Source organism: Lepidochelys olivacea (genome assembly GCF_965140295.1).
Source record: "Lepidochelys olivacea isolate rLepOli2 genome assembly, chromosome: 10".
Lineage (NCBI taxonomy): Eukaryota > Metazoa > Chordata > Testudines > Cheloniidae > Lepidochelys > Lepidochelys olivacea.
The window spans coordinates 49,715,116-49,743,011 of record NC_140420.1 but is presented as its reverse complement, the minus strand read 5'-3'; the positions used below and the strand labels follow the sequence as shown (position 1 = coordinate 49,743,011).

The 27,896-nt window shown below is 41.9% G+C and overlaps 1 protein-coding gene across 7 annotated transcripts in view; it reads right to left on the bottom strand.

Moving 5' to 3' along the window:
• Positions 1-27,896, bottom strand: part of PEAK1 (pseudopodium enriched atypical kinase 1) — a gene marked incomplete at its 3' end in the record, with an annotated part of 215,074 nt that overhangs the window by 23,452 nt on the left and 163,726 nt on the right. For 6 of the 7 annotated variants that reach the window (XM_084641715.1, XM_084641714.1, XM_084641718.1 and 3 more), the window contains one exon: positions 17,663-17,859. In XM_084641715.1, the coding sequence (XP_084497841.1) occupies positions 17,663-17,859 (197 nt within the window). Of the gene's footprint in view, positions 1-17,662; positions 17,860-19,922; positions 20,040-27,896 lie in introns of all 7 variants that reach the window. The other variant, XM_084641721.1, reaches the window with a different exon arrangement.

Here is a 27,896-nt window from a genome sequence, read left to right as displayed (position 1 = left end):
CATGGAATGAACTCTATCTAGTTCAGCAAGAGATACTGAAACTATTTGATTATTGGATAAGAGTGGGGTGCCCCACTGAAGGTCTCTAAATTAGAAATGGGCCTGGACTGGAACCCTCAATCCAAACATCCCAGAACTTTGGGTAGGTTATAATTCAGATCTGAACCTACATAATACAAATGCATTATGGAACCTTTTGCAAGGGAGTATTTTCCTCCCTCAGATTTTAAAATACATAATCACAGCTGTTATGAAAGTAATAGAATCCATGATTAACTCCCACTCTGCAGGACAACATGCACTATCAATTGGAATATTGGGCCACACTGCTAATAAGATATTTTAATTAAGAAGATTGAGGAGTTTTGTATTCCTTGGGACTGTGAAAGGCAATGGAAGTTCAGAAAGAGTAAAACACTGTATCTGGAGTTCTTTTTGATCATTTCCTCATGTTAATACTGAGAGAGGCACTGAGTTGTGAGTAGGAAGAAACTGTAGGATTTATGTCCACAGAAGGTAGGGTAGCTCTGTTTGGCATGATCTTCAGGAAAGGTCACATGTGGCTGCTCTCTCAGGCTATCTCCTTTTAGCTCTCACAAAATAAAAATGTCCAAAGACAGGAGGCAGTGGAGGATCCAGGTAATAGCCTAACAGTACAGGAAGTAGATGAGAAGGTTAGTCTTGGCAAGGACTGCAAAAAGAAGAGACACAGTTCACAGCCAGCGTCATAAAAATATTTGGATGGACCCCCAAAGCACAAATTCAAATGAGCTCCCCTTATACAACCTGGAAGTGCCTTCCTTTCCACTTCTTACCCCTTTTTTCTCAACCACCCAAATGGCCATCTTAACTTACATCAGCATCTCTTTATATTCCCCCTTACAAAATCTGTGGCTATGCACCTCTTCTTAAGTCTCCCTCAAATGCCTGTTGACTTTGTCCCCTCTGTCTACACCCTGCCTCCAAGTTCACCTGTCCATTTCCTGATTCCTATGCTCTTCCACAGTATAGCTCCTTACTTACTACATCAGCTGGTGGTTGGTGAAAAAGACCATTGCTGCTTGTCTGCTACCACTTCAGCATGCAGTCTCCTAATGTATGTTGCTTTCATGGCTGGCCAAGCCAGAGGCTACAGCAGAAACTTGGGGAGTAACAGGAAGACATATTAGAATGAGATGCACATGCAAGCCGCAGCAGGAGCTCCTGCAGTGAGGGTAAGCTATATGACTGCTCATCCTGCTGCTCTACTCCCTGTTTGCGGTTTCTCCTCCATCCGCCACAGACTAATCAGATGGGAAGGAGGTTGGCCCTTGGAACCTGACTCTTCTCGCTGTAATAGTTATGGCTCCTGCACAGCTACTTGGAATCATGGGCATCAAAGTACCATTGGGGTATTAGAATCATAGAATATCAGGGTTGGAAGGGACCTCAGGAGGTCATCTAATCCAACCCCCTGCTCAAAGCAGGACCAATCCCCAACTAAATCATCCCAGCCAGGGCTTTGTCAAGCCTGACCTTAAAAATATCTAAGGAAGGAGATTCCACCACCTCCCTAGGTAATGCATTCCAGTGTTTCACCACCCTCCTAGTGAAAAAGTTTTTCCTAATATCCAACCTAAACCTCCCCCACTGCAACTTGAGACCATTACTCCTTGTTCTGCCATCAGCTACCACTGAGAACAGTCTAGATCCATCCTCCTTGGAACCCCCTTTCAGGTAGTTGAAAGCAGCTATCAAATCCCCCCTCATTCTTCTCTTCTGCAGACTAAACAATCCCAGTTCCCTCAGCCACTCCTCATAAGTCATGTGATCCAGTCCACTAATCATTTTTGTTGCCCTCCACTGGCCATTTTCCAATTTTTCCACATCCTTCTTCTAGTGTGGGGCCGAAAACTGGATACAGTACTCCAGATGAGGCCTCACCAATGTTGAATAGAGGGGAATGATCACGTCCCTCAATCTGCTGGCAATGCCCCTATGTATACATCCCAAAATGCCATTGGCCTTCTTGGCAACAAGGGCACACTGTTGATTCATATCCAGCTTCTTGTCCACTGTAACCCCTAGGTCCTTTTCTGCAGAACTGCTGCCGAGCCATTCGGTCCCTAGTCTGTAGCGGTGCATGGGATTCTTCCGTCCTAAGTGCAGGACTCTGCACTTGTCCTTGTTGAACCTCATCAGATTTCTTTTGGCCCAATCCTCTAATTTGTCTAGGTCCCTCTGTATCCTATCCCTACCCTCCAGCATATCTACCTCTCCTCCCAGTTTAGTGTCATCTGCAAACTTGCTGAGGGTGCAATCCACACCATCCTCCAGATCATTTATGAAGATATTGAACAAAACCGGCCCGAGGACCGACCCTTGGGGCGCTCCACTTTGTACCGGATGCCAACTAGACATGGAGCCATTGATCACTACCCGTTGAGCCTGACAATCTAGCCAACTTTCTATCCACCTTATAGTCCATTCATCCAGCCCATACTTCTTTAACTTGCTGGCAAGAATACTGTGGGAGACCGTGTCAAAAGCTTTGCTAAGGTCAAGGAACAAATAATAATAATAATAATGGGATTTCTGCACCTTTCTTTGTCTTCCAGCACAGGACATTTGCAAGAAGGCTGATGACAGCCCACTCATCCATCTGGTGCAGAAGGGAGATGTCTGCTGGCAATGATGGAACCCATCAGAAAATTTGACATAAAAGTCCAAAAACAGTTACTGTACACATTTTTCAGACCCAATTTCAACCATTGCCTCGTATTCCCAGTCCATGGAAATGAATCTGTAAGATCTGTCATGCCAGAATATAGATTCTTCCCCACAAGGACAAGTTTTTCCTAGTGAAATTCATCCATCTGGATTAAGTGTTTGAAAAGCTTCATATCTCTGCAGTTTTTATGCTGAGCTCTTAACCCTGTTCATTCTTCTCGTGCCTCTAGGGCCAACCCTTCTAGTGCAGCTTTCCAAAGGCTTGCTGCAACATTGCATGCCCCACATTCTTATGTCATAGAGTCTCTCTGAGGAAGAAAAATGTTTGTCTTTTAAATCCTGCCCCTCTCTCTGTGTAAAGAAAAATAGTTCTTTTAAACAAAGGTTAGTGGCAGAACAAATGTTTCTCCTTCTTGCCTGTCACCTCTCCCCAGCTTTCTTAATATCCTTCACTTCACTGCCTCCTGCACAGGCTCTTCAATATTACAGAATACAGTCTGAACTTCACCCTTGGAGGCAGATGAAGAGGAGGAACAGGCTGCATATTAAATACCACTTAAAAAAGTCCTTAAAAGGCTTCCAAACTATGCAAGAGGAAAGAAGTTAACTCTGTAACAGCTTTCTCAACTGAATACAGATGACAGCTTTAAGGAATCGTGCAGTGCCATAACATCTTACATTTGAGACCCTTACAGTGCTTTTTGAACATTCATGCATTAACCCTCACAACATCCTTCTGAGGTCATCACTAGGAACATCACTAAGGAACATCATTAAGTTAGCTTTAAAATGTCTGTAATTTTTTCCTCTCCAAGCTACTGATTTATTCTTCATACCTGGATTTGAAATCTTCTCTTGAATTAGCTTTGAATCGTAGTAATGTAGGGCTGAAATGGACCTTGAGAGATCATCAAGTCCAGCCCCCTCCACTGAAGCAGGACCAAGTAGGCCACCCCTGACAGCTGTTTGTCCAACCTGTGCTTAAAAACCTTCAATGATGGTGATTTTACAACCTCCCTTGGAAGCCTGTTCCAAGGCTTAACTAATTTTATAGTTAGAAAGTTTTTCTTAATATCTAATCTAAATCTCCCTTGCTGCAGATTAAGCCCAGGCCTTCTTGTCCCATTTCACCTGTTTCTAAGGGGACACTATTGATGGGAGGCAGTGAAATCATGCTTCTGAGGGACATGCAACTAACACACCAGGCACTATAAACTCCAACTTCATTCTATTCTCTATTTCTAAATCTTCTCTTAGCAAATAACATGCACTAATTTTATTTATCTTAATACTGCTGCTACATGACACCTTTCTTTTCTGTTATTTCTGTTCAGCAGCATGCACTGCCAAGTAGTTTGAGATACTATATATAAAGTGCTATAAAAATAATTGGAGATTTGACTGTACTTCAGAGAATCCCTCCTTCAAACCTAACAAATTCCTGAAACTGGTCACATATTTGGCTCATTAGCTAATGCCTGGTAAAATGTCTGACGTAGCCTCAAATATCATTCTGTGCACAGACATATTTCTGAGAGTCCTGTTTGCCTGCAAGAAATAACCTTTATTAGTTCAGTACGCTAATAAGGACAAGCCCTTTAGGCCTTCCGCCCCACTCCATTGTCCCATTCTCATAATAATCTATACCTGATGCCCCTTTATTCTTTTAAGTCTTGTTCTAATTGTCTGTCATTACTATCTCTGGTCTAAAGAGAAAATGCTTTGTGGAAAGACATTGGAATTCAAAACTACACTGAAAGTGTTAATTTTATCCTAATTTTTGATATTCCAAGGGATGGATAGGCTATTGCTATTCTTATTAATGCTGTCATTTCTTATTTTTCATTGTAGTGACCACAACAGTATCATAGATCTCCCAGAGCAGTAATGAAGGCAGATGAGGAGATTACTCACCTGTGCAGTAACTGACGTTCTTCGAGATGAGTGTACTCCAGGTGTTGGTGTGTCCATGCGCCTTCGCTTGGAGATTTTGATAGCAGTACTCGTACCGGTCATGCATGCGCAGAGCCTGCCCCCAGCGTTGAGTGTGCTTTAATAGTACGTGCGCACGACTGGTCTCCTCAGTTCCTTCTCCACAACGGGGGCTACTCCAACTCCGAAGTAGAGGGGAGGAGGGTGGGTAGTGGAGCACCCACAGGGACACTCACGTCAGTTACTGCACAGGTGAGTGACGACTTCTTCTTCTTCTTCTTGAGATGTCTCTCTGGGTGCTCCACGCCAGGTGACTTAAAAGCAGCATATCTCAAGGAGGTAGGGACTTTGGATCTGGTAGGAATGCGGTGGATAATACAGCTCTGCCCAATCGTGTATCAGTGAGAGGGCCTTGAGTAAGGGCATAATGCTTAACAAACGTGTGTTCAGAAGTCCAAATGGGCGCTTTACAGATGTCATCCCGAGGAACTTTGCATAGAAAAGCCACGGAGGTAGTTACAGATCTAGTGGAGTGAGTCCTGATGCAGGCTGGAGGAACTGCATCCTTTATTTCATAGCACAATCGGATACAAGCAGAGATCCAACTGGAAAGTCTCTGTGTAGAAATAGGCATCCCTTTGGAACATTTGCAATGGAGACAAAGAGTCTGGAAGAGCTCCTAAAGGGTCTGGTTCTCTATCCAAATAGAAGGACAAAGCCCTGCATACATCCAATGTATGCCTTGTGGATTCAAAGGAGTTTGCATGTGGTTTAGGAAAGAAGGTTGGTAGGTGTATAGGTTCATTGATGTGGAATGACGAATGCACTTTTGGAAGAAATTTGGGGTGTAGTCAGAGGGTAACTTTGTTCTTCAAAAGTATGTTGTAGGGTGGGTCCGCCATGAGAGCTGCTATTTCTCCTGCGCATCTGGCGGAGGTGATTGCCGCTAAGAATGCTGTTTTCATTGAGAGGTGTAAGAGGGAGCAAGTGGCTAGGGGCTCAAATGGTTGTTAAGTTAAGCAGGTTAATACTAAGTGAAGGTCCCAGAAAGGGGTAGGAGGTTTAATGTCCGGGTATAGGGATTGGACCCCTTTGAGAAAACGCTTGGTGATTGGATGAGGAAAAACAGAAGTATCGTCGATCTTGTCGTGAAAAGTTGTAATAGCATCTAAATGGACTTTGATGGAGCTGAAAGAAAGGCCAGATTGATTAAGGTCTAATAGGTAATCAAGTATGGACGGAAGAGGTGCAGAAGTGGGAAGAATTTGTTTGCTTGAACACCATTGTATGAATCGCTTCCACTTTCAAAGATAGGTGATGCGAGTTGATTGTGTTCTCTACGTGAGAGTACTCTTTGAACCTGTTCAGAGCATGCTAGTTCATTTTAGGAGAACTATGTAGGAACCAAGCTTTGAGGTGAAGCATGGATAGGCTGGGGTGAAGAAATCAGCCATGTTGCTGCGATAGGAGGTTCGGAGTGAGGGGCAATGAAATTGGTGGGCAAATTGATATTCTGGTGAGGAATGGATACCACGGTTGTCTGGGCCTCGATGGGGCAATCAGAATTAAGGTGGCACAATCGGTTTATATCTTTGTCAGAACTCTGAGGAGAACCGGTACTGGGGGAAATGCATACAGTAAGTCTTGATCCCATGAGATCAGGAAAGGATCTCCTAGAGAATGTTTGCCCAGTCCTGCTCTGGACCAAAATTTGGGACATTTCTTGTTCTTCACAGTTGCAAAGAGGTCCAGGGTTGAGTAGCCCTAAAAGCGGAATAAGTTGTGTATGACCGTTTTGTTTATCTCCCATTCATGATCCCAGGGAAAATGTCTGCTTAGTTCGTCCGTGGTGGTATTCAGGACCCCGGGAAGATAGGCGGATGTTGTTTGCATGGCACCAATTCCAGTACTTCATAGCTTCTGTGCAAAGTGAATGAGATCGAGTCCCTCCCTGCCTGTTTACACAGAACATGCAGGCGATGTTGTCTGTCATTATCTGAACATGTTGGTTCTGAATGAATGGGTGGAAGTGACGACAGGCGTTGCATATGGCTCGAAGTTCTAGGATGTTTATCTGTAGGGAGGTTTCGGTGGAAGACCATAGACCCTGGCTATGTGGTGGGACATGTGTGCTCCCCATCCTGTGAGGGATGCATTGGTAGTCATTATAAGGGATGGAGCATCCTGGAGAAAAGGGACTCCTGAGCAGAGGTTGGAGGGAACTGTCCACCATAGGAGGGAGTCTTTGACTCTGAAGGGTATGGATAGAGGCTTGTTTAGTGTGTGTACATTTGGTCTGTAAATTGTGGCCAATCACGCTTGGAAGCACCTCATATATAGGCATGCATTTTGACCATAAAAGTACATGAGACCATGTGACCTAAGAGTTGCAGGCAGTCTCAAGCAGTGACCTGGGGACTGTTGCAAAGTTTTGTGACCAGGAGTTTTATTTAGTTGAAAAGGTCTAGTGGAAGACATGATATGCCCGTCAAGGAATTGGGTGCGCTCCTATGAACTCCAGTTGTTGGATAGGAGATAAGGTGGATTTGTTTTTGTTTATTTGTAGGCCAAGGGACAGGAAGCAAGCAATGGAGAGCCCCATGGATTGACGGAAATATTATAACCCCATTTCCTGAGGTAGGCAGTGACTACAGCTAGGAATTTGGAAAAAACATGGGGGGTGGGGGGAGGAATAGGCTGAAGGGCAACACCCTGTATTGAAAATGTGTCGAACTGAGGATAAAACATAGAAAACGTCTGTGGGCCAGATGTACAGTCACATGAAAATAGGCGTCCCATAGGGCGAGGGCTGAAAACCAAACTCCCTGCTCCAGCACTGGGATTATGGTGGTGAGGGTAACCATTTTGAACTTTTGCTTTTTGATAAATTTGTTGAGCCGCCTGAGGTCAAGGATCGGTCACCATCCCCTGGTTTTTTTTTTCTGTTAAAAAGTAATGGGAATAGAAACCTTTCCCTCTGTGTTTTTCGGGCACGACTTTGACTGCTCCCAATTAAAGGAGATGTCGTACTTCTTGGAGGAGCAGTTGCTTGTGAGAGGGATCCCTGAGAGACGGGGAGAGTGGGTGGGTGGGAGGCAGGGATAGGAAAGGGATGGAATAGCCAATTGTGACAACCTCTAAAGGCCACTTGTAGGTGGTAATGTTCTGCCATTGATGGGAGAATGGGTGTAGGCAGTGTCCAAAAATAGGGTCAGGTGGTGTAAGCGCTGAAGTGGGAGTGTTGTTTTCTATATCCTCGACCAAGACTTCAAATTTGCTTATTAGTTGGAGGGGGTTGCTATGCTGCTGAGGAGTTGGGATGGCGGTGCTGGTATTTGGGTCTCTGGCATTGCTGTTGTTGTTGCTCATGTGATCTATGGAATTTCTCGGTGTATGTAGGGTAGTGTGGTCACTGGTAAGATTGGTATCTATATTGTCACCTTCTGGTCACAGGGATTTGGATTCCTAGAGACCAGAGAGTTGCCTTTGAGTCCTTCATGGAATGAAGTACATCATTCGTTGTGGGGGCAAAGAGTTTGTCGCCATTGAAGGGGAGATCCTCAATGGTACTCTGGATCTCCCGAGGAAAGGAAGAGGACAAGAGCCATGAACCTCGGTGCATCACAACTGCTGTGGCAGTGGATCTTGCTGCAGTATTGGCCACATTGACGGCAGCTTGAAGAGCAGTACGGGAGATGATTTGTCCCTCGGATACTATGGCTTTAAATCATTGTTTCTTTTCTTCTGGAATGTCATCAATAAAGTCCATGAATTTATTGTAATTTTTGTGGTAATATTTTGCCAGAATGGCTGTATAATTAGCAATGCAAAATTGTAATGTGGAAGACGCTTATACCTTACATCTGAGCAGATCTATTTGATTACTGTCCTTGTCGGATGGAGCGGGGAAACTGGCGTTTGTTCTTTTGTTTGACTGCATCTACTACCAGCAAATTTGGCATTGGATGAGTGAAAAGGAATTCAGAACCCTTGGAAGGAATAAAGTACTTCCGATCTGCTCGCTTACAGGTAGGTACGCTTGCAGCCGGAGTTTGCCAGATGGCCTTGGCAGGTTCCAAAAGGGCTGCATTGATAGGTAATGCAATCCTAGAAGAAGAAGAGGGCTGCAGGATGTCAGTTACTTCATGTTGCTGTTCAGAAACTTCCTGCAGGTTAATTCTTAGAATTCTTAGCTCACTGACAACTCTTTCAAAGACATCCTGAAATGTTGAGAAGTCATCCGAAGACGTAGGGGGAGGAGGAAGCAATGCTTCATCAGGCAGAACAACTGGGTCTACTGGGTTAGAGGCAGGCCGTGACTGATCCTGCGGTTGTGACGGGGCTGCCTGGTGTCTTGAGTCAGTGGCAGGTTCGTCAACTGGTGGTACCGAGCAGGTCTCGCACCTGGCTGTGGCATAACGAGTGTGGTCCCGAGTATAAGGTGCCCATGGAGCCCAATATTGCCACTGTGGTGGGAAGGGCACGGGTGGTGCCATCCAGGGGTTTACGCACCATGGGGCAGGATCCTGGGAGTAGGACGAGATAGCTTTTCTATGACTTTTATTGATTGGGGTCTGTGGATGGGAGATCTGATAGGGTGAAAATTCTCCCTGCAGCCCAGATTCCTCATCACGGGAAGAAAGCTGTCTAGACCTTGCCTGAGTATCTGGAGAGAAGTAGGTGTTAAGTAGGGGTGACTGCAAGAGAGGTGACACCAGCAGGTCCCTTGACTGTGTGATTTGCGGTGCTGCAGCGTCTCTGTGAGGTGAGGTCTGCGCGAGAGGAATTTGTTGTGAAGAAGGGTTCCTCTGCACGAGTGTCCTGAGCCTTCTGTCAGTGCCAGCCAGCTCAAAGGATGATGGTGCTGGGAGAGTGAGAACAGCCTGAACTTGCTGCAGTGGGCACATTTTTGGGGGATGTGGGACTCCCCCAAACATTTGATACATATTGAGTGGCCATCTGAAAGAGGGTGACATCATTGCAGGTAGAACAGCGCTTAAAGCCTGGAGAGCCAGACATGTCGGAAGTGGCTGCTGCTGGGAGGAACAAAAAGGTTTTTTTTTTTCTTTTTTCTGGTTTTAAAAGAAAAAGAGAAGGGAAAACGGTATCTAACTATTACTGAGAAGCTAAACTAAGAGGGAAATTATTTGAACAAAGGGAGAGAAAAATTCTCTGTTGAGTCTGCTGAGCTCTGTCTCAGGCTGGGGACGGTAGAGAAGGAACTGAGGAGGCCAGTCGCGCATGCGTATTATTAAAGCATGCTCAACGTGTGGGGCAGGCTCTGCGCGTGCGCAACTGGTACGAGTATAGCTGTCAAAATCTCCAAGCAATGGTGCAGGGACGCACCAACACCTGGAGTGGAGCACCCACAGGGACTTCTCTCGAAGAAGAAGAACTGGATACATAGAGATGACATGTCTGAGATACATGAGGTCCACAAAAAAAGAAAAGTGGTAAAACCATTCCAGAACATGAAGAGGGGGATAAAAAGGAACTCAAACTGGACATTCCAGTTTGAAGAGGAGAAAATAAAGTCTGCTTTTTTGAAAGAGTCTTGGCAGGTTCATTCAAGAGGACAAGGAACATCATGATGCTGGACTATTTCCAGAATAAGAAGGAAATGAAATTTGAGGACCAACAGTTTCAAAGAAAAATCTTCGATAAGTACATAAGGTCTCAGTAAAAGAAGACAGCAAAGCTGACCTGACAACTGCCCTCTGCACCTATGCCTGTACCACTTACCCTCCACAACACAGTTAATTAATCAAGACAATTCTACTACCTAGACTACCACTAAGTCTCCAAGTTATTCATATCCATTACCCAAACATTCCACCCTTTCACTCCCCCAAAGAAAGGAAAATTAATATCCAGGAGATGTATTTTATGGCCGGATGCAGTATTATCCCCCAATTGCCCTTATTTTTATAAATATGCTCCACTGGTCTGCATGTATGTATTTGTATCATAAAGTAGATTCTGGAAAAGATTCTTTGTGTGATTAGCAGATCAGCTGGACTGATCTTTAATATTAATACAATAATAATTCACTCCTTGATACATTTTGACTTTAACTAATACAAATTACTAACAAACCATGAGAAAAACACATAACTATCAACAGTATAATCCGTCCTTTCACAAAAGCATAGAAAGCACTTCATAGTAGCAGTTGCTGATAAATGCCCAGTCAATGCATCCATGCTACTACACTGTGAAATTACTCCTTGTACAAATTAAGTGAATTAAATAATTACACAATAATTAATAAAGAGAAATCCACCTCCAAAATAGTAATACATGATTTCTAACTAAAGGAAAAGGAACGTTTAGTTAACCGATATGCATGATATATCCCCAGTTCCTCACCATCAATTTGTGAGAGGTTGCACAGAGCTGTTCTATATATGGGCTGCATGTGCCAATATAAGTAACAGCTATGAGTAAGTTTGATCAGGTCAACTTTTCCACATACACACAGTCAAACACACAGCGATAACAGATTATAAAGTCAAAAATCACTATGAAGTCAGATAGTCTAGTCTTACCTCCTGCATAACACAGGCCACAGGACTCCCCTGGATTAATTCTTGTTTGAACCGGAGCATATCTTTTAGAAAAACATCCAAATTTGATTTAAAAATTTCCAGTGAAGGGGAATCCAACACTAACCTTGGCAAATTATTCCAGTGGTTAATTACCCTCACATTGAGATGACAAGTAGGAAAGGTATGGGGGGGTCAAATGTTCCCCCCGAGATTGGCATGCTTGGGGCGGGAGGTAGGGTTGCCAACTATCTAATCACACAAACCCAAACACCCTTGCCCCGCCCCTTCCCCAAGGCCCCGCCCCTGCCATGCCCCTTCTCAGAGACACTGCCCCACTCACTCCATTGCTTGCTCTCCCCCATCCTCACTGACTTTCTTTCACTCAGCTGGGGCAGAGGTCTGGGGTGCAAGCTCTGGAAGGGAGTTTGGGTGCTGGAGGGGGCTCAGGGCTGGGGCAGGGGGTTGGTGTATGGGAGAGGGTGCTGGATGCAAGCTGTGGGAGGGAGCTCAGGACTAGGGCTGGGGATTTGGGTGTGGGAGGGGGTTTGGAGTGCTGGCTCAGGGCTGGGGCAGGTGGTTCGGGTGCAGGAGGGGGTTCGGGGTGTGGGCTCTGGCTGGACGACGCTTACCTTGGATGGCTCCTGGTCAGCAGCGCAGCAGGACTAAAGTAGGCTCCCTGCCTGCCCTGGCCCTGTGCCTCTCCTGGGAGTGCCCGGCACATCCCTGTAGCCCCTGTGTGGAAGGACAGGGGGCTCTGTGTGCTGCCCCTGCCTGGAGGCACTGTCCCCGCAGTTCCCATTGGCCGCAGTTCCTGGCCAATGGGAGCTGCAGAGTTAGCACTCCGGGCAAAGGCAGTGCACAGAGACCCCCTGCCCCCTCCCCAGGGGCTGCAGGGATGTGCCAGCTTCTTCCGGGAGCAGCGCGGAACCAGGGCAGGCAGGGAGCCTGCCTTAGTCCTGCTGTACCACCAGACATTTAGCGCCTAAAATCTTCCAGTTTGGCTTCAGTAGCCTCCAGGAGATAGAGCCAGATTCTGGGAGATTCCCGGCAAAACTGTGAGGGTTGGCTCATCCTTCTCGCCCTGCTCCTGCTCCTCAGCATATGTGGCTGCTCTCCCCGACAGCTGGGGGGCGGGGGAAGGGGAAGAGTGTGACGGAGCCACTTCTGCCTGAGAGAGCCTGCCTGAGAGGCAACAGTGGCCCGCTACCTGCCCGGACTTGGCTTCAAGGGACAGGGGCTGAGTGTGCCAGGGGAGTGGGGAGCCCTGGCTCACTCGGCCCGTCCCCAGCAGCTGAGCCCAGGCAGGGAGTGGGCCACCACTGCCTCCCAGCCAGGCCCTTCAGGCAGAAGTGGCTCCGTCTGTTCCCGCCCGGCTGCAAGGGAGAGCGGCTGAATGTGCAGGGGCAGAGGGAGGTGGCAGGGAGAGAAGGACAGAGCCCCCCTATCTCTGGTAACGTGGGATGGGGGAGCGTGGCAGTCCCAACCTGGGCACAGGGTGGGAGGGAGGGGTCACTGGGCAGAGGAGACATGTGGGATGGTCACATGTCCTCCCCTTTAGATTGTGCCCCCCCAGTAGGGGGAAGCATGAGTTGTTTATGCCCTCATTGTTAAAAATGTGCACCTTATTTCTAGTCTAAATTTATCTAGCTTCAATTTCCAGACATTGAATCTTGTTATGTCTTCATCTGCTAGACTGAAGACCCCATTATCAGTGTTTTGTAACCTATGTAATTCTCTACAGACTGCGATAAAATCACCCTTTAACCTTCAGTTTGATAAGCGAAATAGATTGAGTTCTTTCAGTCTTTGACTCTAAGGCATGTTTTCAATCCTTTAATCATTCTCATGGCTCTTCTCTGAATCCTCCTTAATTTTTCAATATCTTTCTCGAACTGTGTACATCAGAATTGGACACAGTATTCCAGCAGTGGTCAGACCAGTGCCAAATACAGAGTTAATATTGCTTGTACTTGATATTTCCCTTTTTATGCATCCATGGATTGCATTCACCTTTTGGCCGAGTGTTGCACAGGGAGCTCATGTTCTGCTAATTATCCACCACAACTCCCAAGTCTTTTCCAGAGCCACTGCTTCCCAGGATACTCTGCCATCCTGTAGGTAAGTCCTTCATTCTTTGTTCCCGAGTGCTTTTGAGAATACTACTCTACATGTGTAACTACCTGACTGCATATGCAAATTTGTCAAGCATAAAATTATTCTAGGCATAAAATTTCAGGTGCAAAATCAGAGGCCAGGTTGAGGATTTTTAGAAAGACAAGGGCATAATGTCTCTTTCAAAAACAGACATACAAAATTTTCGTAAAAAGTCCTTAAAAAGGAGCATTTTGGGTATTGTCCCAAATATCTCTATATTTACACAGATTTTTAATTTTTATGTAGCCCAGGCACAAGAACAGTTCTTCTGGTTTAATATATATCTCTAATTACTTCAAAAGCTGCATTACTTACACAAGAGAATATTCTCTTGTCGGATGTGAATTACAAAGTTAAGATGTGTGCTACCTGTAAAAACAAAAACAAACACCCCCCCATAAGAATATGTAAAAATAAAATGTAGTGTGCATTTGCAGAAGATGAGTTTTAAACTTCAGTAACTATGCTGCTGTTAAATTACTCTTATTATTTTTATCTACCCAGGATAAAGACCATTTTTACGTTACAGATAGAGTGTGCCGCAAACTGTATTTTGAACTGAAATAGTCCTACTTACAAGTACTCCCCAAAACATCCAAGCTAGTAAACTACAAGGGCTATATTCTAGTTTCAGTTACATCAGTGAAAATCTGAAGTAACTCCACTGAAGTCAATGGAGTTCCTGTAGAGTTTTTCTGCTGTAGCTGAGATCAGAATCTGGCTCCTATTTTTTTTTTTAACACTTAGGTAACAAACAATGAAACCAACTCCGCTCCCCTTCCCCCCCAATTATACAAATTCAATTTTTGGAGTATACTAGGTAAGTATCAATCAGTTTGAAACCCCAGGAGACAGGTATTTATTTAAATGGAAGAGCTATACCAACCCTACCACAACTATGATAACATAATAATTCAAAATTATTTATGTATTTACTATGATCTACCAGTACAAACATTCCATTGTAAATCTGAACTAGAGAAATAAAATTGTAGGTGCAAGTTTCAGTGAAGAAGGCACTGAGTCAAATCAAAGTATATCATTTTTTTTCTTCTTCCCACTCAGACACAAGTACAATTTATTGACTGCATGAATAAATAGCATTTGTCATTTGGCAGTTGTGAAACCTAAAAAGAAAGAGGAATTATTCATAAAATCTCCCAACCTGGCCCTCACTTGATCAGTACTAGAAGGAGGGGTGAGTGAACAAACCAGCAAAGAAAAGTTGCATTGGAGCCAGAGAATTCCATGCCATTTATGGCAGCATTGCTTTTTACAGCTTAGGCTTGCCAGACCAAGCCTAAGGTTATCTATTAACTCCTTCACATCTGGAAACCTAACTTAGGTGACTGAAAATCTGAGAGAAATCTGAGAAAGAGAAATACTGTCTGCTCCAAATAAAAGCCAAGGGATACCATTTTACATAACTTTATACTGGGGTATTAATATGTGGGAAATATACTGGCAAAACAACAGATTGATTGATCTGAAATTCTATCACCACATTTCAGATGAGTCTATCACCTCTTTACTATTACTATTATCATTATTTAGTATCTATATTACCGTAGTACCTCAGAGCCCTAGTCATGGACCAGCACCCCATTGCTTTAGGCACCCAACAAACACCCAACAAAAAGACAGTCCCTCTGCAAAGAGCTTACAATCTAAGTATATGAGACAACAGATGGGTAGGTAGACAGACAGACAGACAGATAGGGGAGTATATGGAAACAATGAGTCAATACTGCCAGCATGATAGGCAGGGGTCTCAGCACACGAAAAGCAGAGCCATTGCCAAGTGTTTTATAGATATCACAGATAAGGAGAGTTTTAAGGAGAATTTTGAAGGAGAATGAGTAGTTTTGCAGATGTTTACGGGGAACACCTCCTCAGTGTGTAGGGCAGTATGGGAGAAAGAAAAAGGTGCTTGTCTGAAAATTTAACAAGTGAGCAATGGAGGCTGTCATCATGGGCCGACCAGAAGTGAGTGTGGATTGTGAATGAGAGATGATATGCAGGGTGGGAGTGATTATGAAGGATCTTGAAAGTGAATGTAAGCTGCTTATGTTTGATGTGATGGAGAGGGGGAACCACTGGACGGATGCAAAGAGAGCTGCTCTTGCCTCCCTGAGGTGTCAAGGGGGAGTTCCCCAGGGAAAAAGGATTGAGCATCCTGTGACTTACTGAAGAAAGAATCAGTCTTTACACCATGAGGCATGTTTGTTCTAAAATCTGAGGCCTAGTCTACACTAAAAAATTAAGTCAGCTTAACTGTGTCACTCTGGAGTGTGAAAAATCCACACTCCGAGTGGTATATTTAAGCTGATCTAACCCCCAGTGTAGATAGCACTAAGTTAACAGAAGAATTCCTCCATCAACCTAGCTATCGCCTCTTGGGGAAGTGAATTACCTACGCTGATGGGAAAACCCTTCCTATTGGCAGATGTAGTGTCTACATTGAAATGCTACAGCGGCGCAGCTGCGTTGCTGTAGCATTTTAAATGTAGATGTAACCTGTAATAACTGTCATCAGCATTAAAACCTTTCATGAGAAACTTAAGCTGAAATGTATGAAATGGCTCAGGAGGACATTCTCGATGTCGCTATTTAAAAGGCATTTTTAATATAAGTAGTCCTTCAATAGAATGAAACCTAAGGGCTGAATGGAAGCTGTCACATAAGAAGCCACTGGCAATGAGTGGTATTTCACACCTCGAGGGATTTAAAATTTCCATACCAGATGTCATCATGATCATGGGACAGGGCTATCCACACTACAAATGGCACCTGTAGTATAGAGATGTTAGTGAACCAGATCCACTGACTTGGCTGTCTTTGTAGTGCAGCTGTGCCCTAATTTATTTAAAAAAAAAAACAAAAAACACATGCTTAAAACCACAACTAGCCATCATGCCTTTGAACAATTCCATGGGAGAGCCCAAACTTTGAGTTTCCTCATCTCAGCTGGAGCATTTTATTACATTAATAATAAATAAATACATATTAAGAGTTACATTATGCTTTTCATCTTCAAAGTGATTTATAAACAATAACTAAGCAATGCTTCATTTGTGGAACTGAGTCAGCTAGTTGTCTGCTATTTAGCCAATAACAACCACAATACTTTCACTGAATATTTACCACTCACCTATCTATAGAATTTATACAACCAAAGGCTTCAAAATTTAGGCCTTGATCATGCAAACACATGTCAACATGCTTAACGTTACACTTGGGAGCAGCCCCATTGCAGTCAGCCAGTCTCATCATATGCAAAAAGCAAAACATGCTTAAATGTCTGCAGGACTGGGGCCTTAATGAAAATCTTTCAGCATTTTGATTAGTATCACATATATTTGAAAATAAAGGAAGTACAAAATAGGTCGGTTTTGATTGTTTTTGTTTTACTAGGAAATCTATATGCTCATATCTCTATTTTCACAGTACTTTTAAATAAAAATCCTTTAAAAAATCTATTGTGCCTAAAATATTGCTGTCACTTGTTGATAATGTTGTTTTAATGCTGATAACTTCCCTCCTTTGGCCTCTCAGAAAAACATCCACAAAAACCCAAACAGCTACAACTCTTTAATATGGGACAGGAATTCACTGATGGCTGGGTGCATGATGCAGCATGTTCTTCAGAACATACATCTTTTCAATTGGTCTGCAAGATTAAAAGTAAACTAACTTTTTTAGAATAAAATTCAATTATATTCTTATTTACCAAGATGCTTCAAAATATGCCAGGAATCATCATCTAGATTGTAAAAGAAAAAGTTCTACATTTCACTAAAGATATCAGGAAAAATATTTTAGTTTAATGATTGTTCTGAAAGAGTTAAATAATCTATACAACAGTTATTTCAAAACTTTTCTCTGGTAAAATGACTTTGAAAATATAAGAATATGGAAAAATTGTGGCTCTCTCAAAAGGCATCTCTTACACAAGACATTTAACATAGATAACCCAAAGACTATTTTTTGTATTTTTACAAATATTCCCCCTACCCTCAATTTTAAATAATTTATTGAAAGTTTAGAAATGAAATTCTTACTGAATTTTGGATAAGTCTTTATTTCATCACTGGCTTCCTTCTGCAGGTTGCTCATAAAGCATGAGACAATAGCCTCTTTTTTCAACAAAGAACTGTAAACTGATATTTAAAAAGTAGGTGAAGTTTGGGGTCAGTGTTTCTTTAAGAACGCTATTTTTTCAAAAGGGTGTCAGGTGATCTAAGAGATGATAGGGCTCACATGAAGATAAGCCATCTAAGTGGGATGGAGGCTGAAGTTTGTCTTGTAAATGCACTTACCTAAATTGCTGTATGTAGCACTGCAAGGGCTCAAGTCAGAAGAATCTGAAGTTTCCTCATTTTCTTCTTGCCCTTGTGGGACATGGGAAGTTGACACTGGTATGACCGAGGCATTGCCACCAATGTTCTGCTTCACAAACACAGCTCTTGGAATCTGAGGAGACAAATCTTCCACTGTGGTCTCATCTGGCAATTGACTGAAACAAACAAACAAAATTCACCTGGTGGCCAAAGCTACCTGCCATATGTTATTAGTAAAACACTAGGTTTGGAATAATAAAATGCCTTTGGGTAAAAGGCAAAGAACTGGGAAATGGAAACAAAAATGTGTCCCTTTCATCTCTCCAAATTTTTTACAATGACTTTCTAGCAAGTTGTTTTTCTTTCTCCTCACTAAAGTGCATTCACTTTTCACTACAGTATTAATGGTAGGAAATATCTTTCGTACCAAAGTATCACAAAATGTTTCACACAATTGAGTATAGTCAATACATGTAAGTACATGCAATGCACAGACATAACAATACTGTACATTGTACAGCATCTGTAGGATTCATAGGGCAGCAACAGTGATTAAGGTTTGTTTTTAAACCAATTAGAAGGACTTTGCTTTAATGAGAGTTATACATTTACGCAGAGAAGAATATACTCCTAAACTCTCTAGGAAATGCATAAAACTTTAAAGCTACATTTTCAAATTCTGGCAACATAATAGGAATTGTCACACTGGAACACAGACCAATGAGTCCATCTCATCCAGCATTCTGTCTCCTTATAGTGACCTGCACAAAATATTTCTGAGGATTAAAACCCAGGCAATAATGCATCAAGCAATGCTAGGGGATATTTCTCCTTCTCTGCTCCCAACTGGTGGGAGTCTTCTTAATCAAATTGTGAAGACTGATAGCTTTACATCATAATAAAACTGTGAAAATAAACTATTTAGTCATTTTACAAGTGTTATATTTATAGAATATAGTTCAAAATGATGCAAAATATATACCAAATAAAAATTAGTAATGTCCAGGTTTACCCAATGAATTACTGCCTATTGCAGTTATATCAGCAATTGTCAAGAATGGTGCCATTTATAACATTTTAGACATTGGTTAATGACATTTCTGTGTCTACACACATATACACACATTAGGGATCAACTTTGGAGAGTAAAATCTCAGTAGCTCTCATGATTTGGTCCTGATCCTGAAAGATACTGAGAACCCGTAACTTCCATTGACTTCAACAGAAGTTTAGGGCAGACACTTCACCAAGGAGAGACTTAGAACCTCCCAGGATCTGGCCCTATATTTGTATATCAGTGTATCTTTTAAAATGAAAACTCAGAGCTCAATCCAAACTTCTGATGAGCTGGAACACAAGTATATATTTTGTAAACCTGCCCCATTGTGCTTGTGTACACAGCACAGCAGCCGATTTTCCATGATACACTGGTGATCTTACATTTGCATATCAGAAGGAAGACTGTGCCCTTACAGACCTGTTATGAATTGTAAAAAAAAGTTTCTATACCAACTCAAAACTGACAGGCCATAGAGTACAAAATGCAGTCTCCCAACCAATCTATAGTCAGACTACAAACACTAAAACATGCTTGTACTTTGCATAATACAAAATTCCATGTATAGTACGCACATGCTACTTCAAATTTCATACTTGTGCAATTTTAAGTGCAGACTTATGAAAACAAGAACCATCAAAACATATTAGTAACAGAGCAGAGACAAAATGGCTAAGTTCAAAAAGCTGTAATTTTAATCATTTAGTGTCAAAATCATTGATCACTTTTTATTAACATGCATGGGAATGGTGCAGACAGCACATTATATGCATCAAAAGATGTGCACATTAAAGAGTTAACCAAAGGCATTTCAAATTAAGACATACATTAAATCAAAGCAGGTACAACGTTCTTAAAACCAAAGAAATCATCTTAAAGACCTGAGGTTATCCTACCACCAACAAATCTTATACATACCGGTATGCATCTCTCCAGTAAAAATATATTTGTTCAAAATAAATTGTCTATAATAGGTCTGCTATTCTGATACTACTATGTAACAGAAATTCTCGTATCTTATAAAACAATTTTAGTATTGAATGGCAAGGTACAGAATACACTAATTCCCAGTCCCAGACACATGCATGCACATACATTAAATCTAAGTTCAGAAGCATTTGCCAAACAAAGAATATCAACAGCAAGAGAGAGAGAAATAGAGAAAAAAAAAAGTGAACTCACCCACTATACTCACTCACACAATTCCCCATTAAAGGAAATTCTCTCAGGACCTTCTTGAGTCTTTTAATCATGTCTTGAAACTCTGGTGAGCCATTGATTCCACAGTGTTCTGGTGTGCTACAAGTTGTGCAAGCTGTGAGCAACAAGGCTGAACTCTGCACGCAGTGATATCACCTACTGCACCTTGATGTTTACTTTAGGGGGTTGGTCTGAGGGATTTGCTAGTATACTTTAAGGAATGTACTATTATCTAAGTTATAGCCCAGCCTTCTTAACTCTCTCACTGCTGTAACACATGAAATATAGTTTAAGTTCTACTGGAACACTATTTTATTCTGCCATGTATCACATTAACTAGTCAAGTGAGAACAGTTTCAACTGTAGCTAACACCAAATGTGTTGTAAGCCTTTAAAGAGCTCTAACTAACCTAACTTTAAAAGTCTGTGAAAATTTTAATCTGTATTCAAAGTGATATTAATATCTAAAAAGAATAAATGAATTCTTTGAAAACGGCAGCAATGCGATGCCATGTTGTGATACCTGGGAGCAAGCACCTCTCTTTTTATGGGAGAAAGGGAGCGGTTCTGAGTGATCAAGCTAAAACACTCTAATACACTCCACCAGTTGTTTAATGAAAGGTCAACTCTTACTCATCACCCACAAAAGACAGAAGTAGGAATAGAGAAATATGAAAAGAATTCCTTACTACTAATTAACGCATAAGGATCACTCAGAACATGTCAATATTTTTTGCCTTATCTGATCATTTAAAACTTTATTGTTAGCTTTCTGGAAAAACATAACACCTATAAAAATTACCATAACCTAGATGAGTGTGCTCTGATATCCCCTAGTGGCTGATACCTGCAAGATCATAATCTCGTATACATGAGATGGACTGAGGCCCTGGTCTTCTACTGATGAACTGCAAAAATTCAAAGGAATTTACAGATATGTTTGATTCTATACAGACCTCTGAAATCCCTCTGGATTTCTAAGGTATGAAGCCTGAACTCCCTGAATATGAATAAAGTTTGAGGAAAAGTTCAGGCAAGTTAATGGCCTGAGATGGAAATCAAACATCACTTTAGACAGGAACTTAGAATGAGGATGAAGAATCACCTTATCTTCATGAAACAGTGTAGGGAGGATAAACAACCAAGTTTGTATCTGAGTAACTTTATGGGTTTATATTACGAGAATAAAAAACCAAACTGACATGCTGGATCAAACCAGTAGCTCCTGTAGTTCAGTTTCCTGTCTCTGACACAGGAACAGATGCTTCAGTGGAAGGTGAAAGAACCCCACAGTTGACAATTTGAAACTGCCAACCCATAAAGGAAGTTTCTTCCTAGCTCCTGACTGTTAGAGGTTGACTTATTCTCTAAAGCATGTGGGTTTAAATCCCTTCTATTTTTAAAATTCTATATATACAATTTTCTCATTATCCATACAATAAGTTTAATCCTTTTATAAATTTTACTAAATTCTTGGCCTCAATGATATCTAGTGGCAATGAGTTCCACATTTTAATCACTCCCTGGCAAAAGGTATATCTTTTTATCAATATTTTTGTAAATTTGCTGCCTTTCAATTTAATTGAATTTCCCTTATTCTTATATTTTGAGAAAATACATACAGGAGTGCTGGATTTACCATCTGTACACCATTCCTTATTTCATATAATTATATTCTGTCCCCTCTTATTCGTCTCCACTCTAATCATTCTCATTCTCTTGCTGACTGTCTCTGAACACCCATTATTTTTGCTATATCCTTTTTGAGATAGGATGACCAGAAATGAATACATGCCTACAACAATACTGCACACAGAAATGAAAACTGTATTCAAGGAATGTGCATATCATTGATTTTTGCAATGACACTGAAGAATACTGCTTTCACAGAGAGATTGTAGAGAGAAGATTCTGACAAAGCTTCAAAAAAGATTAAAATACTATTATGTAAGTAGCTTGTGCTCCAGAGGGAATATACAGAACAATCCTTTCATAAACTTGGTTACAGCAGGGTGAATGAAAACTGTTGGTCCACACTTCAAAGGGTAGAAAGTCAAAATGACAGCCAGGTAGACCTTGATTGAACTCTGACACTGTTCATTGCTCCAAGTGGAGTAAACAGTTGAAGATGAAAGTGATGGAGGATCATCTCAGGTCCATTACATTTTGAGCTACCTAAATGTAGAATCTCTCCCATTTCAGTAAATAGGTTTGCTAGCTAAGGTCTTCCTGTTTTCCAGGATGATCTTTTGGACTTTATCAGAACATTCTTGAGTTAGTTTTCTAGCAGTCCAGAAGATAAGTTGACAGCCCAAAAGGCTATGAATTCAAGTAGAGAACCTCATCCCAATCCTGAGACAAGAGAGAAAGTAAATTGGGAAGATGGATTTGCCGATTTTATATCTATTCTAGATGGCCCCAAGTTGGGACTTTCAACAGTACTCTGATTCCTTATTGTATAATTTTCCAGATGGTCTTTGCGATCAACAGGATTTGAGAGACTGAGTAACTCCAGACCCCAATCCAGGAGAATGGCATCTAGCAGTATTGTTCCTGCCTGCCTATGGAGTAGATCCAGAGATTTTTGGTATTGTCTCTGGTGGAAAAGTGATTAGCTAGGGCTTTGCCCCATTTACAGAAACGTTAATGCAGGATTGAGTCCTTAGGAGATTGTTCTTGCAACTGATTATATTTTGCCTTGAAAAACTTGCTAAGACATTTTCTTTTCCCAGGAGATAAAAGGCAATTACAATGAACTGATGGCAGGTGTTCCCCTCCTAGATCAAGACAGTCTGCTATTTATACTGGCAATATCAGGCTTCCTTTGGTGTTTGGCCCCAGGGTGGATTTGATTTAAATCAAATTGATTTAATTCATGATTTAAATCTGATTTTAAAAAAAAAAAACATTGATTTTTGTCCACCCTGTTTGGCCCCCAAGAGAGCTGGCATGGGTCCCGAAAAACTGTTTTATTTTTTTAAAACAAAATAATGACATAAAAATAGTATCCACAGACCGAAGAGAATGGACCAAAAAGACAAGGGGAGCACTGAGGACACTGAGTGTTTTCAGAGTTTGTTGCATCTTCTACACTTCAGGAAAGAACTGTAGGGTGGCTGGGGCCTATTTACACTGTTGGAACCCTGCACAAGGGATAGGGGAGTTTGTAAAGATACTGATCCCTGTAGACAGTTTTCCAAAAGATTTCAAGCTCACATTCCAAGGGTGAGTTAATCCCAAGAACAGATCCATGTGGGCAGTTCTCAAAAGCAAACTCTCTGTGCAATGTGTGAACATGATATCATTATAAAATCCTAAGGACAGCAAGGCATTTCTAAAAGTCTTGACATCTGTAATCTCTCACAATTATGGAACCTAATATTAAAATCTCCAGAATTTATAACTGGATCCTGATGTATTGTATAACTTTACAGTGGAGTGTCAGACATTACTGTTAAATTCAGAAAGCATTACAAAAATTTATATGGACCTATCTAAACATTTAATTTCTTCAAGCTGTAAGATCCATAGATCCTATGATGGGCTTGAGGCCTGTTTGCATCTTGATGGAACTCAGACCTGTCTATCGCTGGCACAGTTTATGACCTTACTGATGAAGAGATGACATAACTTCCGGTATGGAAGTTGAGGAGCCTTGTAGGTTTCTTCTTAAGAAATGTATGTCTCAATCCAAGAGACAAAGCTGCATGAGTGCAGAAGATGATGAGTTCTTTATCTTGTATGCCTCAGATATTCATAATCTGATGCACCTAGATATCAAAGGCTTTGAAGTCTTTTTGTTCCTTACAGCGAGGCAACAAGACAAAATTATGAACTTTATCTTCTGAATTCTTCAGTTTTCTGTAGATATGTTTTTATTATTGTGCAGACATCAAAGCTGTTCCACAGCTTTCCCATTGGACACAGTGGCTTGGGACAGAAAGCTTGCAGAACTGTCTCCTTTGAGACTTTAGGAATAAAAGATTGCTTTGTCCTGAAAACCACGATCTCAACATGAAAATAGAGTACTGGGGTTCTGTGGACAGAACTCTTCATTCCAACGCCCATCAGGCAGACGTAATTGCTATTAAAAAACCCAACTGTTAGAGAGGGAACACTGCCTTTATAAGTTCAGAAGAATATCTTATGGGGACTGCAGCGGGGTCTTATTGGAAAACCCGGGAGGTGGGTGGGCGCAAACCCTGAAGGGCTTGAAATCAGCCCTGCGAGAGGGCTGAGGCTGTGAGAGGGCTGCTGCTAGGGAAAGCAGCAAGACTTAGATGATTGGGGAAACAGCCACAGCTGTGGCCACGCCCCAGTCAGGATCCAGCTGGCCTTTATAAGAGGGCAGTGGGCCAGGAGGACAGAGTCAGTCTCTCTCTAGATGTTGAGAGGGAGGTGCCTGACTACTGGGAGCTGAGCAAGGTACCTAAAGTGGACCGGAGCTGGGGAGCTCCAGCCTGAGAAATCCCCAGGTTGCAGGCCTTGATGAAGGCCTAGGAAAAGCGTACTGGGGTTGCAGAGGGCAGCCCAAGGGTAGGCAGAAGCAGCAGGTCCAGATCCTCCTTGCCGATGATGAGTGGCAATTATACTGCAGTCCGCCCCAGTGAGCGGCTAGATGGTGACGTGCAGTAGCAAAAGACTGAGGTGAGGTAGGGATAGAAGGTGGGGGTTCCCGGGGGGGGGGAAGACCCAGATCTGTGGGGGTACTGCCAGGGGGCAGCACCCTGGGGCGAAAGGGGTACCGGAGTCTGGAAGGGACTCAGGGCCCAGCGGCAAGCAGGACACCGGCCTGAAGAGGGCTCTCCGGAGGCTGGAAATGCTAATTCTCTGGACGACCATCAGAAGGTGCCGCACCGGTGAATCCCGCCCCGTTACAGGGACATTTAGCAACAGATTGACAGCCAGTGATGGGGCCACCATGTGTAGTTGTGGAGAATGGATCAGAAAAAGTATCAGTGTCTGCATGAAGTGATAATTATTTTGACCTTTCCCATATGCTGGATATAACTGATGTGCATACCAGTAGGGCCTCATTTCTAAGCCAATGATGGACATCTCTATATTCTTCCCTCAAAAGCACAGGAGGCCAAAGACCCATTATAGGGGTTTTGGATCTTAGTACTCTGGAAAATATTTTTACCAAGACTAATCTTGTTGTAATCAACTCCTCTAGGAAGAAGTCCATTGAATGAGCTGTGATAAATAACAAAAGAAAATTGTAATTCTAGCTACTCTCCTTCCCCCTCTGTAAAAGTCACATCAGCTGTGACATTCAGCCATATAGCCTAGCCTAAATTGAGGACAACGAGACTTCATCTTTCTACTAAAATATTCTACATCAGTAAAAACAAAAAGCTTTGTAAATCATGCCAAGAGGCAGCACAGGGGTTCACAACATAATCCAGATAGCAAGGGCTGAGAACTACTCACATTGATCTCTAGTATTCCTCCTTGAGGTCAATCCAAGAAGCAGTATTGACTTGCTCTACAAGAGAAGCTATCGCTAGCCCTTCTCTGAAGCAGAGGGTATACCTATGCTGCAGCTGGGAGTGAGCCTCCCAACCCGGGCAGACAGACTCGCACTAGCAGGGCTTGAGCTAACACGCTAAAAATAGCTGTGTGGGCCTTGCAGCTGTATCAGAAACTCAGGCTAGCCACTGGACCTCAAGCCTAGAGTCACAATGTCCACACAGCTATTTGTAGTGCTATCTCGAGCCCCACTAGCCTGAGTCTGTCTACCTGGGCTGGGATGCTAGCTCCCAGCTGCAATGCAGATATACTCAGAGAGGGCTGCTGTGATAGAGTTTGTGAGGGAGGAGTGACTGTGAGGAATGGTGGAGGAGGTATCCCACAAATCCTCTGGAATAAAGATGATCTTTACTCTAGATTTCATATTTTCTCTCTCCCCTTGAAACTATCTCTAGTCATCTTCCATTCTGCACAGACATAACACAAAGCCTTAAATGCAATTTCCTGCAAAAGAATCACTCAAATTACCAGGGTGAGCAGGATTAACTACTGCACCACCAAACAATAAATTTTATTTACAAATATTTGGTAAAACTTAGTTACTATGATTTTTTTTTAAAGAAAAAGAAAAAAGCACAGTAGGAAAGGTTATATCCTGTCTCAATTTGAAACCTTTACCGGAAAGACTTTTCTATCCTTGGGACGGGGAGGGGAGTTCATTTTGGTTTTCAGAAAAACCCTCCACTGAGATGCCAATTTCATATTGCCAGCATCTTTTTAACCACTATGCATGACAAAAAAAAAAACAAAACAAAAACACAACAACAACAACCCCACAAAAACAAACAAACAAACAAACCCAACAAGACCATAACATGGATAAAATACTTGAGGGCCCCATCACAGACTCAAATTCATTCAGTTTCAAATGTTTATTCCTCATTTCAAGAGATGAATATTCTGCAAGTGCTGTTCTGGGTGATTAACTGACCTTTCCAGCGATATCATAACCACAACACAGTGCTAAAGGAATTTAAAGTTGTCAGTCTCTGCCACCTTCATAATCCACTATGGGATTAAAAAAAAAGTTCAGTTTCTCTTGTTGATATGCCTTCAGGACCCCCTACAAATCTGACATTTCTTAATCTGATCTTATTTTTCAGGTAATCAATTTGATCGCTCAGTGCGCTTTACAGTTGTTGGCATTCTCAGTTAGATAAGTGTCATGTTCATTGATCTTTATGTCTTCATGTCTGCAATTTTTCTCTAAGCCTGCTGCAGTCATTAACTGGAGATTTTGAACTTCTTTTCTGTTCCACATATTTTAGCCTGAATTAGCATTAACCTTTACCTAACATCTAATGAGTTAACACTAAGCAAGTGTAGCATCACTTGGTAAATCAAATAATACCTCCTACTGGTGCAAAACTGTAAGCAGCCAGGCCTGGTTCACAAATATTGTAAAACAGACAAATCAAAATCCTTGAACCATATTGTCTTAATTTTTCGTACTGAAAAGGTCTCCCCCCCACCCCACTTTCTTCCCCCTCTTTAACAGCACTCAAAATCAAGTAAGAACAATTACCTTAAAACACCAAAATGCATCAAAGGCAATTAAAAAAAATTACAGAAAGCCCCATGCCACAAAAAGCTACCAAATCTTATTCTGCCCATAAAACTTCCAATGTTTCATTCTTTTCTTTTTTTTTAAATATTCTCAGAAAGATCACAATGGAGTTAGTACTTTTTATAAAACAGAATTCATAGCAAATACAATATAATTACCCTTGAAAAATTCTGAGCTATGATTTCACACTAACACCACAGCTTGGTGGGAAAAAAATAAAGAAAATTATCTAAAAAGGGGGTGAAAGAGAGACTAGCTATTGCAAACAGTAACAGTACAAACATACTCTAGGCAGGTGTGGTAAAGCAAAGTAACAGCACCATCCCTAGGGTAGTTGAAGACACTTTGTTTTCAGCCAGGTGCTATACTGCACTCAAGTGTGGTGATACTTCCTAGATCATAATACCCACTTTATACCCTTAACTTTAATCAAAAACATTGTAACAAAAACTTGAGCTTTCCAACTCTGAAAAATTATCAGAAAAGCAGACAATAAATAAGTCCTTATTGCACCAGTTTTAATAAAGGTGTGATTTTAAACTCATGCAAAAGGCTGAGTTTGACACTCCGATGGGCAGTTGAAAACAGGCTGATTTCAACTTTAGGTTAAATTGATTAGCAATCAGTTTAAGATAAACTGAAATACGAGTGTCCACACATAGATTTCCATGATTTTAAATCAGTTTAAAAACCATTTAAAGTTAAATCAGTGCATTTTTCTTGTATAGACAAGAGTACTGAGAACAAATAGGGTGAGGGAACTTTAGGACCTGACCTTGTTTTTGGTGAGGGTCAGACATCGCATTGAAAGGAACAAGTCTATGATTTTATAATTTTCTATCTGGCAGGGTACAACT